The sequence below is a fragment of the Pteropus alecto genome, unplaced genomic scaffold, assembly GCF_000325575.1.
Source record: "Pteropus alecto unplaced genomic scaffold, ASM32557v1 scaffold432, whole genome shotgun sequence".
NCBI lineage: Eukaryota > Metazoa > Chordata > Mammalia > Chiroptera > Pteropodidae > Pteropus > Pteropus alecto.
Window position 1 is genome coordinate 319609 of NW_006432235.1, and position 16308 is coordinate 335916.

Sequence of the window (16308 nt, forward strand, 5' to 3'; positions counted from 1 at the left end):
CTTCAAGCAATCCTTCCAGTAACTTTGAAACGTATTAAGTCCTATTTACATTTGAAACCAAGGCTTAGAGATGAATGACTTACCCAATATGTCCTTTTACCACTGCTTTACAGATTGGTTTTCTATGTCCTACTCCCAAGGCCAAGGGTAGATGGACATTCTGATGGCTGTCTGTCTTGGTTTCTCTGCAGATCTTAGCCTCCTCTTCAACGCCATCTAGGATGCTGTGTCAGCATGTTCGTCTATTTGGCCAGAAGCTGGTCCGCAGGCGACCCTTGGAGCCAAGAGAAGGGTCTGAAATTGGTTTGGCCCGTTGTCTGAGCACCTTAGATCTGGTGGCCTTGGGTGTGGGCAGCACCCTGGGAGCAGGCGTGTACATCCTGGCTGGTGAAGTGGCCAGAGAGATAGCTGGACCGGCAATTGTCATCTGCTTTTTGGTGGCTGCCCTGAGTTCCATGTTGTCTGGGCTCTGTTATGCAGAGTTTGGGACCCGGGTTCCATGTTCTGGTTCTTCCTATCTCTACAGCTATGTCACTGTGGGACAATTGTGTGCCTTCATCACTGGATGGACCCTCATACTCTCATATATCATCGGTGAGATGATGGGGATGATGTGGGGAAAACAAGGGACCGCAGATCAGGACTATAGGAAGGAGGGATTGGAGTCTTCATCTTCATTCATAAATGCTTTATTTACCTTGTGAGGGGAAGTAGGTAAGAGTGTCAGAAAAACCCCCAAACTTCATTCTACTCAACTCTATCCTGCTTTTCTTAAATTACTGAACCAAGAACCAGGAAGAAGTGGGAATTGTAGGAAGTGGGGAAGAATTCCTGTGGGTGAGAGAGAGACATGTTCCCCAAGGTTCACTCCCTCACCACTGTGAGGTCTTTGCTCAGCTGTTGCCTCCGTGAGACTCCCCACTGCTCGATTTAAAATTTCAATGCCCACCTCCTAGCCCTCCAGCTCCCACTTCCCTGTTGCTCTGCACAACACTGATCTCCTCCTAACATCTTAGTTTACCTGTTTTGTGAAACATCTATGCCTGCTCTCCCCACCCCGAGAAAAAAGAAATTCTTTGAGATTATGTATTTTGTGTTTTTCTCCTCAAAATATATCCCATGGCACCCTAGTAGGGATGCAAAACATTTGCAGATGAATGTTACTTCTTTTGCCCTGCAGGTAGCGCCAGTGTGGCCAGGGCCTGGAGCTCCGCCATCGACAGCCTGACTGGGAACCATATTTCTCGGGTCCTGCAGGGCAGTTTCTCTCTGCATGTGCCCCACCTGGCCAAGTACACAGACTTTATCTCACTGGGCCTGGTGCTGCTGCTCACTGGTGAGGCAGGAGTCAGAAACACAATGGGAAGAGTGGGGCACGGAGAGGGAGCTGGGATGGGAAGGGCCTGGAGATGGCAAAATGGTAAGTGGATTAGAGACTGGATAAATGGACATGCAGTGGGAGGGGCAGGAAGATAAGATGGTAGGTAGACTACTGTTTCCCACCCTTGACACGACTGGCATTTTGAGCTGGATCATTCATTTTGTATGTGTTGTGCGGGGCTGTCCTATGTATTTGTTGGGTTTCGTTTTTTAAAAAATCATTGTAGGATATTGAGTGATCTGCCAATGACCTACTCACCAGATGGCCGTGACACCTACCCCCTCGAATGGGACAATCAGAATGTCTCCAGACATTGCCAAATGTCCCTTGGAGGACGAAACCACCTCCAGCTGAGAACTATTAACTTAGACAGACATGTTTCTTCCTCTGTGTTGAAACCAGTTTTTAAAAATGATGTCATTTAATTAAAAAAAATTTGAGGTGAAATTCACATAATGTAAAATTAACAATTTTATTTTATTATTTTCTCCCACTTTATTAAGATCTAATGACACTCATCACATTGTGTAAGTTTAAGGTGTCTAGTGTGGTGGTTTGATACATATCTATACTATGAGATGGCTATGACGGTAAGAAATTACCCATTTTAAAGTGTACGATTCAGTGGCACTTAGTACATTTGCAATGTTGAGGAACCATTACCTTCATCTAGTTCCAAAATATTTTCATCATTTCAAAAGGAAACCCTGTCCCCATTAAGCAGTCACTGCCCATCCTGCTCCCCCCAACCCCTGGAAACCACTGGTCTGCTTTCTGTCTCTATGGAGTCAGCTATGTTTTATTCAATTATGTTTCATATTTCACCTTTCCCCCAGGTCTACTGGTTCTGGGAGCTAGTGAGTCAGCCCTGGTTACCAAGATGTTCACAAGCGTGAACCTTTTGGTTCTCAGCTTTGTCATCCTCTCTGGCTTCATTAAGGGAAACCTACACCACTGGCAGCTCACGCAACAGGACTACGAAGAGGCCAAATCTGGATCCAATGACACCTACAGGTTAGGAGGCAATCTTGGCCATGGCAATGTGTGTGTGTGTGTGTGTGTGTGTGTGTGTGTGTGTGTGTGTGTGTGTGTGTGTGTGCGGGGGGAGTGAAAATATGATAGCAGACAGAACTGGGAGCTAGTGAGTCAGCCCTGGTTACCAAGATGTTCACAAGCGTGAACCTTTTGGTTCTCAGCTTTGTCATCCTCTCTGGCTTCATTAAGGGAAACCTACACCACTGGCAGCTCACGCAACAGGACTACGAAGAGGCCAAATCTGGATCCAATGACACTTACAGGTTAGGAGGCAATCTTGGCCATGGCAATGTGTGTGTGTGTGTGTGTGTGTGTGCTGGGGGAGTAGGAATATGATAGCAAACAGAGACCTGGGCTGATGGGTCCAGGTGATGAGGGGAGTTGAGCTTAGGACTGTGGTCTTGACTGAAGCATCCAGTAGACATGGCTGAACACAGCTCACCCATGTTCTTCCTTGTACCATCTCTCATCACAGCTTGGGCCCTCTGGGTTCTGGAGGGTTTGTACCTTTTGGCTTTGAAGGGATTCTCCATGGAGCAGCTACATGTTTCTATGCATTCGTTGGTTTTGATTGCATTGCTACAGCAGGTAACATGGTCATTCCGTCCCATTTGGGGTTTGGACACAGTTTGGGCTGCCCTTGGCCATAGGACTGTTAAAAAGTTAACTTGCTTTGGAGGTTTAAGAGTATTTTGTGCCTTCATCTTGGTGTGTTTTCTTGACCCAACGCTTCCACCTGTCCTGCAGGGGAAGAAGCCCGCAATCCTCAGCGTTCCATCCCCCTGGGCATCGTGGTCTCACTCTTCATATGCTTCTTGGCATATTTTGGTGTCTCAGCGGCACTCACCCTCATAGTGCCTTACTATCAGATTGATTCTGACAGCCCCTTGCCACAAGCTTTTCACCAGGTCGGATGGGCCCCTGCCAGATATGTTGTGGCTGCTGGCACCCTCTGTGCTCTTTCATCCAGGTCAGTGTCAAAGTTTCCTCCCCATCTACTTCATATTCTCAAGTGTCCCAGCCTTAGATGGAGAGATGAAAGGAAGAGACAACTTACCCCCATGTAGGCTGGGGAGCAGAAGCCCTGGTGTATCCTGCTCTCCACATCTTCACACTTGTTCCCATTTTTTCCTCCAGCCTTCTGGGTTCCATGTTCCCCATGCCTCGGGTGATCCACGCAATGGCAGAGGATGGGCTCCTTTTCCGGGGACTTGCCCAGATCCATGCCCGCACTCACACTCCCATCACAGCCACCATTGTTTCTGGAATCCTTGCAGGTGAATAAACAAAACCCACCCCTTTTCTGATCAATTTCCTCAACTTGGATACTTCCAGTGGTTTCTCACCTCATTTGCATCTTCTTTCTAGCATTCATGGCATTCTTCTTCGAGCTCAGTGATCTTGTGGACCTCATGTCAATTGGGACCCTGCTTACTTACTCCCTAGTGGCCTTCTCTGTGCTTGTCCTCAGGTGAGACTCTACTACTTCTTGATCGGAGGTCTTGAATTCATGAGGATTGATGAGGGGCTAACCCTCTTCTGCCTTCATACTGTCTTCTAAGTGCAGAAGAAGTGGGTTAGGCTGCCTGATGTTGGATGGGTAGGGCTGGTGTGAATATGGACTTGATATCTCTCATTCAGGTACCAGCCAGACCAGGTTTTAAGAAAGAATGAGAAAATGGAGGTGCAAATAATTGAGACAAAATCTGAACTTGAAGCAAGTTCTTTGGAATCTGTACCTGAAGCAGGAATCTCAAAGACTCTAAAGAGTCTATATTACCCTGTCAACACCATCCCTACTCGGAAATCTGGCCACACTGTCTATGGATGTGCCTTATTGCTTGGTGAGCAGCGGGATTTCTCTTTGGTGGTATTCTGAAATTGACAGGATGTGTGCCTTTTGCAGCTGATGAGGAGTCTTGGAGACATGGTGGCCTTTCTTGACGTGGGAAATTTTGGGGTGGGATGTGACCCAAGGTCTCGACATATTTGACTTCTGGAGTTAGACCTGTTCTCCTCTAACTTGACTCTTGCAGCTCTTTTGCTGACGGTCCTGTGCTTGATACTGGCCCATTGGCCCAGCCATATGTTCTCTGGAGACCCAGTGTTCACAATAGTGGCTGGGCTGCTGCTTCTGCTCATTCTGGGGATCACAATCATCATTTGGAGACAGCCCCAGAACCCAACTCCTCTTCGCTTCAAGGTAATTGACTTTATGTCCCCAAACTATTGACCTTGAGTGAATGAATTCTGCATACTTTGCAGTCTAAGCATTCTTTGCTGGACCAGGGGAGAACAAGGGGAGTTCTAAAACCAAGGACCATTCTGTGATCCACACTCAGTACTTAATAGTTCCATCCAGGAACATTCAGTGGGATACTTGATATGAGTAGGCATCAAACACGCAGTCCAAATAGGACTGGAGTCTTCCTTCCATTCAGTGGAATAAAGGGTCTGCTTTTCAAGCTTCTATGTCATGTGCAGCGATTAACTGACTTTGCCCGCAGGTCCCTGCTTTGCCTGTCCTCCCACTGACGAATATTTTTGTGAATACTTATTTAATGATGCAGATGACCACTAGAACCTGGGCCCAATTTGGCATCTGGATGGTGATTGGTAAGTGGCTTTCTAGGGACAAGGGCCCTCTTGGGTAACTGAACCCAATCCTCTTCCTACCACCTTTCCCCAAAACTGTCTCAGATGTTGTAAGAGGAGGCCTATTGGGCACCTGGAAGTGGGGAGAGTGCCCATTTTTCTCTCTCATTGTCTCATTTCCATACTAGGATTTGCCATATACTTTGGATATGGGATCCGACACAGCTTGGAGGAGATCAATGATCAACAGCCACCGGTATCAAGCTCCCAAACTCTTGACAAAAATGTCCCTAGTGCTGAATTAGTTTAACCACAGGAAACATACTGTGTGGAACCTCCATACATTGGAGGTATCTTCTGGTTCAGTGGAGACTTTGAGCTCCTATTGAATGTGAAAGTGGCATGCATTTAGAGCCCTGGATTTATTGCCAGTGGACAAAATACCCTTAACTTTGTATATTTTAACTAAACTTTAAAAAGCATAATATACACACAGGAAAGTGCATTTTCACAAAGAAAGTACAAAGGTAACCAGCAACCAAAGGAAGAAATAAAATATTTCCTGCACATAAGAAGTTTCCTCTTCTGTGTATTTCCAAGAAAAACAGAGATTGCCACATGGGAAGAAAAGACAGGTTTCAACTATTTATTGTGCCAAGAGTTGCACTTTAAATATGAGTACACAGATAGGTTGGAAGTAAAAGGAAGGGAAAAGATAGTTCATGTCATCAATAACATTAGAAAGCTAGCACAGCTATATTAATATCAGACAAAGTAGACTTTAAAAAAAGAATAATAGCAGAACAAGTGGATAATTTTGTTATGATAGAAATGATCATTTTAATTTTCTCCCTAGCTTTACTGAGATATAATTGACCAGTAGCATTGTGTAAATGATCATTTTTGTTTCTGTGGCAGACTCTTAGAGTTACATGACAAAGTTTATGAGGAAGAGTTCTCCACTGAAAAATAGCAGCATTGCTGGAAGCAGGGGGTGGGGCATGTGTTTGTTAAATGGTTACTGTTGGGGGGAACTAAAAGGCAGTTAAACTAGAAATACAAGATACAGAGTTGTTACTGCAGAACAGAATGCCTGAAATTAAGATTTATGGATGTTGAAGGTGTTGGTAAAAAATATAGCATTGTCTGTGGGAACGAGCAACTGCAGTAAAGAATATGACCATTGGAAAGACAAAGGTTAAGAAACCGCGTAGCAAAGTTATTTGATGAATTAAGAAAAATGGAGGATTAATAGAATTCGAAGCCCTGGTGAAATTATAGGGTTAGAAAACATTAATTAATGGAGACTGAAACTTTAGGTGGAAGTTTGGTAGAAAAGGTTAATATCACCCAATTTATAATTCTTACTACACTTATGTGGGACAGTCAGATTACATGCATCCCATTAGGCTGTGACAGGCAATACAGAACGCTGTCCATAAAATAGTCTTGAAAAACTGAATCTGAATGTAATTGAGCCTCTAAATCGGCATCAGCTCTCAGAAGACTTGAAGGTGTGGAGTCTCTTATCAACTAAAAACATAGTCATACTAAAATGTGGGTGATTTTCCAGGAAAGAAAAAATTGTGTACTTTCTGTTACATTTAAATGATATGATCCAAACTGGACTTAATAGTTGCAGATTAATATGTACTAAACACAAGAGTCAGATGTTTACATTTGATGAAATAATCTACCTTGTCCATTGCCAGACAGAATACATATCACTCAATTTGGTTGGGTGTGATAATGGTATTGTGGTTATGTTTTTAAAAAGTATGTAAGATTTTGGATGTGCTTTAAAAGATCCCAGTCAAGGAAAAAAAATAAAAGCCATTTAGATGTGATTTAGAACTAACCAACTGTATACTGACTGTTGTGAAAAAGTGAATTATAGGATATTAAGAGACTGTTGTGAAAAAGACTGTTGTGTAAGAGACTGTTGTGAAAAAGTGAATTATAGGATATTAAGGAGTTAATTATTGTAAATTTATAAGACACATTCTTATATGAGTGGTTCTGAGAGGCGAGCAGTGTTGTGTGTTGAGAGTAATGGCAGTCCACTCTGGACATGAATATTGGGTTTACTCAGGGGTCTTCTGGGTGATACTGGTTACAGTGGTCTCTGTGAAGTTCTGCAGGCATCATCCAGTTTGCAATGGATGAAAGACTTAATATGTACTGAGAAAAGTCAGTGGAGAGTAGATGATTGATGTGGCCATAAGGAAAAGATAGTACCAACAGTAGTTCCTTCTACGATAACTACTCAAAATACTCCAGCCATATAGTAGGTGCTATGAATGCAGTGATAGACATGAGATGCAGTCACCCATTTTGAGGCAGGTTGACTTCACACAGGTGATCCGACCAAATAATCAAATGCTCAGTGATGTACAGTGAGAATTCCTGGCTCTAAATTGAGCTCTTGCACTTCATGACTTAGTGTTGGATTTATCTGTGCTTCAGCAGTTTCATAAGAATGTGGGGACAGTGATAGTGTCTTCAACTCAGAGCTGTCTCAGGATTTGGTCAGTGCATACAAAGCCCATGTGGTGTCTTTCTTGCATGTGGTGCACCCATGTCATGGTCATTCAGCGTAGCGATTAAAGACATGCTTTCAGAGGCAGGCAAAAAGGGCAGGCAAATTGGTGCTACCTTGGGCAAATTACTCAATCTCACTGGATCTCCATATCTTCATACAGAAAATGGGAAGAATGATGAAAACTTACATCCTAGCATTATAATATTCATGAGTTTTTAAAAAATGACAGCAAGGATTAGTAATGTGGATTTGGGTATCAGTGTGGTGCAAAGCAATCGAAGGGTCTTAAATAAGAGCTATAGGTAATGCCCTTGATCTGTATGTTAAGAATATGTTCAAGATCACTATACTGTAAGAACTATAATGAGAGGTTGTGCTGAGGATGCAGGGGGTGAGTCATTTATCATTTAGTTTATGGAACACAGTTTAACACTGCAATTGAATTTTTATCTTCATTTTTCCTTTCTATAGATTTTTTCTGAAACCTTTCTCTAAGACACTTGTATTTACTCAAAGGTCACATTCTCAGTGTGACCTTCTCTGTGTATCTTGGAAAAAAATCTCAAATTCTGCAAACACTGTCTAGCTCCCTTCCTTATTTCTCTTGTTTACCTGTAGGGCTTAAAGTGTAACTGTACTCTTTGTATGTCTTCCACTAAAGTCCTTCCTGCGGGCCAGTCTGCTTAATTTCAGCTGTGACTTCTGTCAAATTGCCTGATTTTGTTAACTGATTGGAAATCTCAGTTGGCTAGTTCACTCAGTACATTAATAGTTGAAAGAATATGAATTGTCTAGCAACAGACACACATGACTCTCCTTCAACGTAACGAGATGTGGAAGTTTTCAATGGACTTGTCCATGAGTTTGCCTTATATTTACACTGCAGTGCCTTCCCCATCCCACCCCATCCCCGCCAGCTCTGTCCTTCCTCAAAAAATATCTCCACAGAAAGTTAATCAATGTAATTTTCACTAAGGAGCTCCTGAGAATAAAACGAGATTCTTTGGGAAAGATGATATGTTTCAATGTACATGACATAGGAAGAATGTCAATTCATGCTATAAAAATAATATATTCTTATAAGTGGATATGTTGAGTAAAAGGCATGTACATTTTAAAGTTTTTGCAGGTCAAACAAACAAAAACCCAAACAAAAACAAAAAATGATTTTGACAGATACAGGAATCCCTCAGATACAGTGGGTTCAGCTCCAGACCACTATAATAAAGCAAGTCACACAATTTTTTTTGGCTTCCCAGTGTATATAAATTATGCTTATGCTAAACAGTGGTCTAAGTGTGGAATAGCATTGTCTAAAACAATGTCCTTACCTTAATTAGAAAATACTGTATTGCTAAAAATGCTAGCCATCATCTGAGCCTTGAGTGAGTCATAATCTTTTTGCTGATGGAGGGTCCCTTGATGTTGAAAAGGCATCATCTGTGAAACGCAATAAAGTGAAGCACAGTATTGCCAAATTGCAGTGTTGTCCAAATGTAATGAGAACCTCATATGTAATTTTAAAATTTCCAGTATCACATAAAAATAGCAAACAGAAACAGGTAAAATTGATTTTAACACTGTATTTAGCCCAAATACATCCAAATGTTAGCATTTCAACCTGTAGTAAATGTAAAAATCATTAATGATATTTTACCTTTTTATTTTTGAACAAAGTCTGCAAAACCTACTGTGTATTTTACACTTGTGTTACCACCTCCTCACTGCATTATGTGGCTAATGGTTACTGTACCAGAGTACTGGACAGTGCTTCTTGAGAATTTTCTCCCATGCTTACTTGTTGGTTTTGTGCAGCAGGCAGGTAAGCTCTGGTCCACGGTGCAAATTTCGCATGTGGCCCTGTTTTAGTATGGCCTAGAGGCTGAATGGTTATTTTCAAAAGATTGTAAAGAGAAAATAAAAATAATATGTGACACAGAGCATATGTGGCCTGTAAAACCTGTTTACTATTTGGTCCTTAACAGAAAACAGTAACTAAATGTGCTCACTTCTATTCTGCTTATCCACTATGTTGTGTTTGCATTTGTCTTGTTTTCAAGTTTCACTTTAGTCACACGTGCCTAGATAAGACTAAAATGATCTCCAATGATTTTTAGTTTTTCTTTGTATGATTACTTTATTTCTTAGTCTGGCTAAAGGTTTGTCAGTTTTGTTAATCAAGAACGAACTTTTGACTTCATTATCATTTTTCTATTTTCTTTTTCACTACTCTAATAAATCCCTATTATTTTCTTCCTTCTGCTAACTTTTGGTTTAGCTCACTCTTTTTCTAGTATCTTATGGGGTGGAGTTAGCTTATTGAGTTGTAATCTTCTTTTAATGTAGGTGTTTACTGCTACAAATTTCCTTCTGAATACAGCTTTCGCTGTATCCTACAAGCTTTTTTTAATGTTCATTTCTCTGTATTTTCTAATTTCCCTTGCGATTTCTTCTTTGACCCAATTGTTGTTTAAGAGTGTGTGGTTTATTTTCCTCTTTGTGTTGATTTCTGGTTTCATTCCATTGTGGTCAGAGATTCTATGATTTCACCCTTATCCGATTTGTTGAGACTTGTTTTGTGGCCTAACATATGGTCTATCCTGGAGAATGTATTATGTGCTCTAGAGAAGAATGTGTATTCTGCTGTTGTTGGAGTGTTCTGTATCATGTTAGGTTTCATTGAATTATGGTATCAACCCTTCTAAAAAAATCTATCTCCTGTCTAGATGTTCTATCCATTATTGAAAGTGGGGTATTGAAATCTCTATTATTGTACATCTCATTTCTCTCAGTTCTGTCAAAGTTTACTTCATATATTTTGAGATATTTTTGTTAAGTGAGTATATAATTGTTAAATGAATTTTATTAATATATGATGTCCTTTGTCTCTTGTAAGAGTTTGAGAGTTAAAGCCTACTACATTGCCTGATAGTTGTATAGCCACCTTAGGTCTCTTTAAAGTAATGGCTAAGGAAGGACTTCAGCTATTTTGCTGTCTGCTTTCTGTCTTATGCCTATTTGTTTCTCGTTTCCTCCATTACCGCCTTCTGTTTATTTTTGTAGTGAAATGTTTTGATTACATTTGTGTATTTTTAAAAGATATTTTAATGGTTACCAAGGGGGTTATAACTGACATACTAAGTTTATAGTAATTGAGTCTGAATTGATACCAACTTACATTCAATAACTGAAATGTAATTGTCATAAATTACATCCTCAATATTATCTCCACATTTTGTGCCATTAACATAGATTGATATTTTATATTTTTATTTTAAATCATGTTAAGAAATAGAGGCTTTACAAACAAAAAGCATAATACTAATGGCTTTTATATTTATTAATGTAGTTACTGTTTATATGTCTTCAAATTACTGTCAAGTGTTCTTTCATTTCTGCCTGAAGGACAGACTCCCTTTGGCTTTTGTAGGGCAGGTCTGCCAGCAAGCAACTCCCTCTCCTTTTTTCTGGAAATGTCTTTAATTTCTCTTTCACTTTTGAAGGATAGTTTTGACAGGTATAGAATTCTTGATTGGTGGCTTTTTCTTTCAGTAATTTAAATATATCGTTCCTCCCTTTTCTGGTCTTTCTCTGGTCTCCATGGTTTCTGATGAGATCCCATGAGTCCTTGCAATAGCTCCTTAGACATTTCCTTAACGATAAAGTATTTCTTATGCCAATATGTGCAAAAGATCATTAATTAATGACTTACTGAAGCTGAATAAAATTCATTCATTCAACAGACATTTCTTCACTGCATATAGTATACATCATATTGTTCAGAGGGCTCAAGACTCAGAGGTAAGCAAGCCAAAAAGGTCACAGGATTCAAGAACTCACGTTCTAATGTAGAGCAAAACAAACAAAAAATACCCCCAGTAAACTAAGACATTTCCATTTAGGATCTGCACCAGAAGCAAACAGTGATGTGATAGGGAGAACTCCAAAGAGCTGCCTTAAACCTAGTCTCTCAAAACACAGGAGCCTAATGCAATGATTTGTTTCATCAGGCAGTGAAGAACTTGTTAGAACAACTCTGATTCCAAGAATGGCAGCCACTAGGAGACAAAAGGGACTTTTCTTGTAAAGAGAATGGAGATCTGAGGCAGAAATGTAGGAAAGGCTGAAATGCTGACATGGAACTGTCGTCCAAGCAAAAAAGTGGAAACACTGGTTGAGTAGCATCGTAGAGCAATTTTCGGGGAAGCTGCACCAAGCACAGGAAAAAATCTGAATTGTGTGCAGAACGCCAGTGAAACTGTAGTGTGCTGAAGCCCCAGAAATGAAAACTTCAAAAGTCTATACATAGTATGGTATTAGAAATTACACATGGTAGTAAAGTACCATATACTTCTAACTTTTTGATGGACTACTGGAGACTATATGAACTATTTGGTAAGGGTAATTTTGAAACTGGAAAAGGACAGGAAGGCTCAGGATGCTGCCTTCTCACCCTATCTGCCCCCAACCACCCCCCCCCAAAAAAAAAACACAAACAGAAGTGGGGTCAGCCTCTTCTGAAACCATGCCCTCACTTGAATGTAGAAATGTCCCTCCCGGTTTCTGTTCTGGGGTGGACAGCTGCTGATTCTGTCTAGGATCTGGCCAACTCGTGTGAGAGCTCCTGATGTTCTTTGTTAAAAACTCCAACCCCATCATCCTCTGAGAGCTTTCTGTGAGCTTCAGGGTGCTTATGAGGTTCGGGTGGCACCGGAGATGTTTTGAATCTACCTTGCCATGGGGATAGTTTTCAGGATAGACTCTTGAACCAGTCAGTCTGAGAGACTCAATTCCGCAGAACCTGTGGAAGCATTTGAGAGACTTTTTCTTCCTAATATTGCAAGCTGTAAGTATGATGGAGCCTGGCATGGTCAGGACCACTATGTGCAGCCTCTGCATAAAACCTACTCTTAAGAAAGCTGAGCCAAAACTCAAGGCAGATATCTTGGAAATTTTGCATGAAACCTGGACCCATGTGAGGCTAAAGGCAGTGATACCCCTATAGGAGTCAGTCACTCCTTAACTCTCCTACCCTACCCTCTTAGGCTACTTCGAGTTAGGTGTTTGCTCCTTGAACTGAGTCCTGACTAATACATACTTTCCCTTGTTCCTTCTGTCAATTACCCATCCCTGCATCTTGCCTGTATTCACCACAGGCCTGCCCAGTCCTGCCGGTCTCTGTGCAGCTTCGAGTTTCTCAATATTATCTCCACTATGATCCCCACATTCCTACTCCCACTTTTCATCCTCTTTATGGTCTCCCCTCTCTCCTGACAGTAATCTTCCAATTCCTTCTCAAGTTTCTTCCATCTCATACTCCTTCCCTTGCCCTTCTTTCCCTGCCCCTTCATCTCCTCTGTTTATAAAGTTTGGAAGGACAGTGCCCATCTACCCTGCAGTCTGAAGCAGGAGTGGGTCTTGTGCCCCTTCTGTTGATAGTAGCATAGGATCCACAGGAAAGGACACTAAGAATGGTGATAACTCCTACAGGGGTGACTATTGGGGATAGTGAAGCGTCATTCACACAAAGTCACCTGAGTCTGGTACCCCTCCCCTTGAACATGTTCCACGTTCTCTCAGTCCCTCCTTCCAGATGCTTCAAATCCTAAACCCAACACTAAAGTATACATAACCCAAGGACTACCTGGCTTTAACTGAGATGTAACCCTGATCCTGAGGTAAACCAAACATAAGCCCTACTACAATGATTCTGGATCCTTTGTCAGTCTTCATAGGACATTTCTCTGAGCTCTAGCCACACTGCTATCTCTGTGTCCAGGTTCTCCCACTGGCTTCAGCACCCACCTTAGATTCCCCAGGCTGTAACTCCCGAGTAATCAAGTCTTCATCTCGCTTCTCAAGGTTCCCCCGGGATGCTCCTCTCCCCATCTCCCAGGACCTGTCTCTGAGCACTAGCATTTCCTTCCTCATGCACTTTGCCCATCAGCTCCTCTCCCAGCTTTTCAAACTCACTCCCATGAGCCCTAGCCCTTTTCCAAGATAAACCACTCCCTTCACTCTATGGCTGACCTATTTAGGACAGCTCTAGTCTCTCTCAAGTCAAATTGTCCCCTTGTTCTCCAGGGACTCTACCCTGGGCCCTGGCCCCTTCCTCAGGACAAGGCCACTCACCTCCCTGGAGCATCACATCCCATCCCTGCTGTGGAAATTTCAGGATCTAGAAGGTGTCCAATATGCTGGCTCAGTTCCTTCCTGAACAGATTGTGTTTGAATTTGAAAAAACAGACCAGCTCATATGCAATTTCAATTTTAGCTATTCTGGTGAGCGTCTAGTGACATCCCATGGTGGTTTTACTTTGCATTTCCTTGATGAGAAATGGTGAACACATTATCTCTTACTTACTGACCATTTGGTGAGCTCTTATTAAGTGCTTATTCAAGTCCTCCCCTCTACTCTTTTAACTGATTTATTTTACTGACTTGAGGTATCCCTTTGTTTTCTATGTGAGTCCTTTGTCAGGTGCATGTAGCAAAAATATCTTTCCTCAGTCTGTTTCTTGCCTTTTCACTATCTTCATGGTGTCACTGATGAACAGAATTTTGTACTTTTGATAATGGTCAACTTATTAACCTTATTTTATGTTTAGTCTCTTTTGTGTATTAAGAAACACTGTGACAATAATCACTTACATTTTCTTCTAGAAGTTTCATAGTCTTTTCTGAACTCGCTGCGTTTATAGGAGATCGTCTTGTAATAATTCACCAAGAGCAATACTAACGGAATGAAAATAAGCACAACAGCTTACACACTATTTATTGAGCTTATACAATATTCCAGATACACTTTCAAGGGTTTACATGTACCAAACTCATTGAATCACCACAATAGCTGTATTAGGTAGGTGTGCTTATCCCCATTTCACAAATACTACACAGGAGTATAGCTAACTTGCCCAGCATCTCACAGGGAGTAAAGAGGTGGGATGATAATGATGGTCATACCCTACATAACCAGTCGGGTATGTACCATGACGAAAGGATTTTGCACACGTTACATTAGCAGAGTTATTCCCTAGAATGAATCCAAAATGTAAGAGATTGAAAGGTACTGGAAAGCTTCTATGCATCCATTAAACGAACCCATCTAGTAAAAAAATCGTCTACACTGAGTATGTTATAATCATTAAGAAAAAGTAAGTTCTCCAATCTTCTAATTTGCCTCCAAATTTGCATGACTATTCTGAAGTTCTATAAGAAAAGTGACCAGTGAAGACTTTGTATATTAAATTATATCATGAATTTTCCTCATGTCGCAGAAGAAATGAATGCTGTATAGACACCTCTGAACATTCTTTGTATTCAAAAGGTTTTTCTACAGTGTGAATTCTCTGATGTTCCCTAATATGGTTTACATGGTTACATGCTTTTCCACATTCCTTACACTCATGAGGTTTCTCACTGGTATGAATTTTCTGATGCTGTGTAAGTTGATGGCCATGACTAAAGGCCTTCCCACATTCTTTACACTCATAGGGTTTCTCCCCTGTATGAATCCTCTCATGTTTAACAAGGCTTGATCCATAAATAAAGGCCTTTCCACATTCCTTACATTTATAAGGCGTTTCACCAGTGTGAATTCTCTCATGTTGAGTAAGGTGATAGCCACAATTAAAGGCCTTCCCACATTCTGTGCATTTATATGGCTTCTCACCTGTATGAATTCTTTCGTGTTTAACAAGGCTTGAACCCCAACGAAAGGCCTTCCCACACTCCTTACATTCATGAGGTTTCTCACCAGTATGGATTTTCTGATGTTGAGTAAGGTAATTGACACGAGTAAAGGCCTTCCCACATTCTTGACATTCATAGGGCTTCTCACCAGTATGAATTCTTTTATGTTGAACGAGGCTCGAACCACAGATAAAGGCCTTCCCGCAGTCTTTACATTCATAGGGCTTATCACCACTATGAATTCTCTTGTGTTGGATTAGTTTATATACACGGCTAAAGGTCTTCCCACAGTCTTTGCACTCATAGTCTTTTTCACCAGTGTGAAACCTCTGATGTTGAGTGAGCTCATCACCACGTCTAAAAGCCTTCCCACAGTCTTTACACTCGTAGGGTTTCTCACCTGTATGAATTCTCCTATGAATGACGAGGCTCGATCCCCATCGAAAGGCCTTTCCGCAGTCCTTACATTCATAGGGTTTCTCGCCAGTGTGAATTTTCTGATGTTGAGTAAGTTGGTTACCCCAACGAAAGGCTTTTTTACATTCTTTACACTCATAGGGTTTCTCACCAGTGTGAATTTTCTGATGTTGAGTAAGCTGATAGCCACGACTAAAGGCCTTCCCACATTCCTTACATTCATAGGAATTCTCCCTATTATGAAGTCTCTGCTGTGGTCTAACAGAGGTATTTTCTCTATCAGTGGGTGTTTTCCTATAGTTGGTTATCACCTGACTGAAACAGCCCTCTTGAGGGCCCTGTGCTCCAACCAACTCACCTTCACACAGCCAGTAGAGGCCAAGGGATTTACTTTTTCCATCTGGGTTCCATTTGGAAAAATTTATTTCATTAATGCCCTTTTCTGTAAGTAAATTCTTGGTCTCATATGGTGACTCCAAATCTGGAAAAGAAACCCAAATTTTGTTTCCTTTTATGAAAACAAACACAAAAAACCTAAATACAGAGCAAAAACTTCCCTAGTAGAATAAATATGAATTAACTAGACCTTGTTAAAATGTAAAGTCCACGTCTGGCACTGCGATACTTAATGAAGTAACACTGGAGA

At 41.3% G+C, this 16308-nt stretch overlaps 2 protein-coding genes across 3 annotated transcripts in view; one reads left to right on the forward strand and one right to left on the reverse strand.

Moving 5' to 3' along the window:
- Positions 1-221: 221 nt before the first annotated feature.
- On the forward strand, positions 222-5321 carry LOC102891271 (cationic amino acid transporter 3). Its single transcript, XM_006907163.1, has 11 exons — positions 222-594; positions 1181-1336; positions 2218-2395; positions 2892-3004; positions 3164-3386; positions 3554-3693; positions 3785-3887; positions 4058-4260; positions 4453-4619; positions 4924-5032; positions 5200-5321. Exons 1-11 carry the CDS (start codon positions 222-224, stop codon positions 5319-5321), a joined length of 1887 nt encoding a protein of 628 aa, XP_006907225.1.
- Positions 5322-14289: 8968 nt separating this feature from the next.
- ZNF331 (zinc finger protein 331) overlaps positions 14290-16308 on the reverse strand; it is an 11815-nt gene continuing 9796 nt past the window's right edge. For both annotated transcript variants that reach the window (XM_006907159.3, XM_015585735.2), the window contains exon 4: positions 14290-16143. In XM_006907159.3, the coding sequence (XP_006907221.1) occupies positions 14807-16143 (1337 nt within the window). In that variant the 3' untranslated portion in view covers positions 14290-14806. The remainder of the gene's footprint in view (positions 16144-16308) is intronic.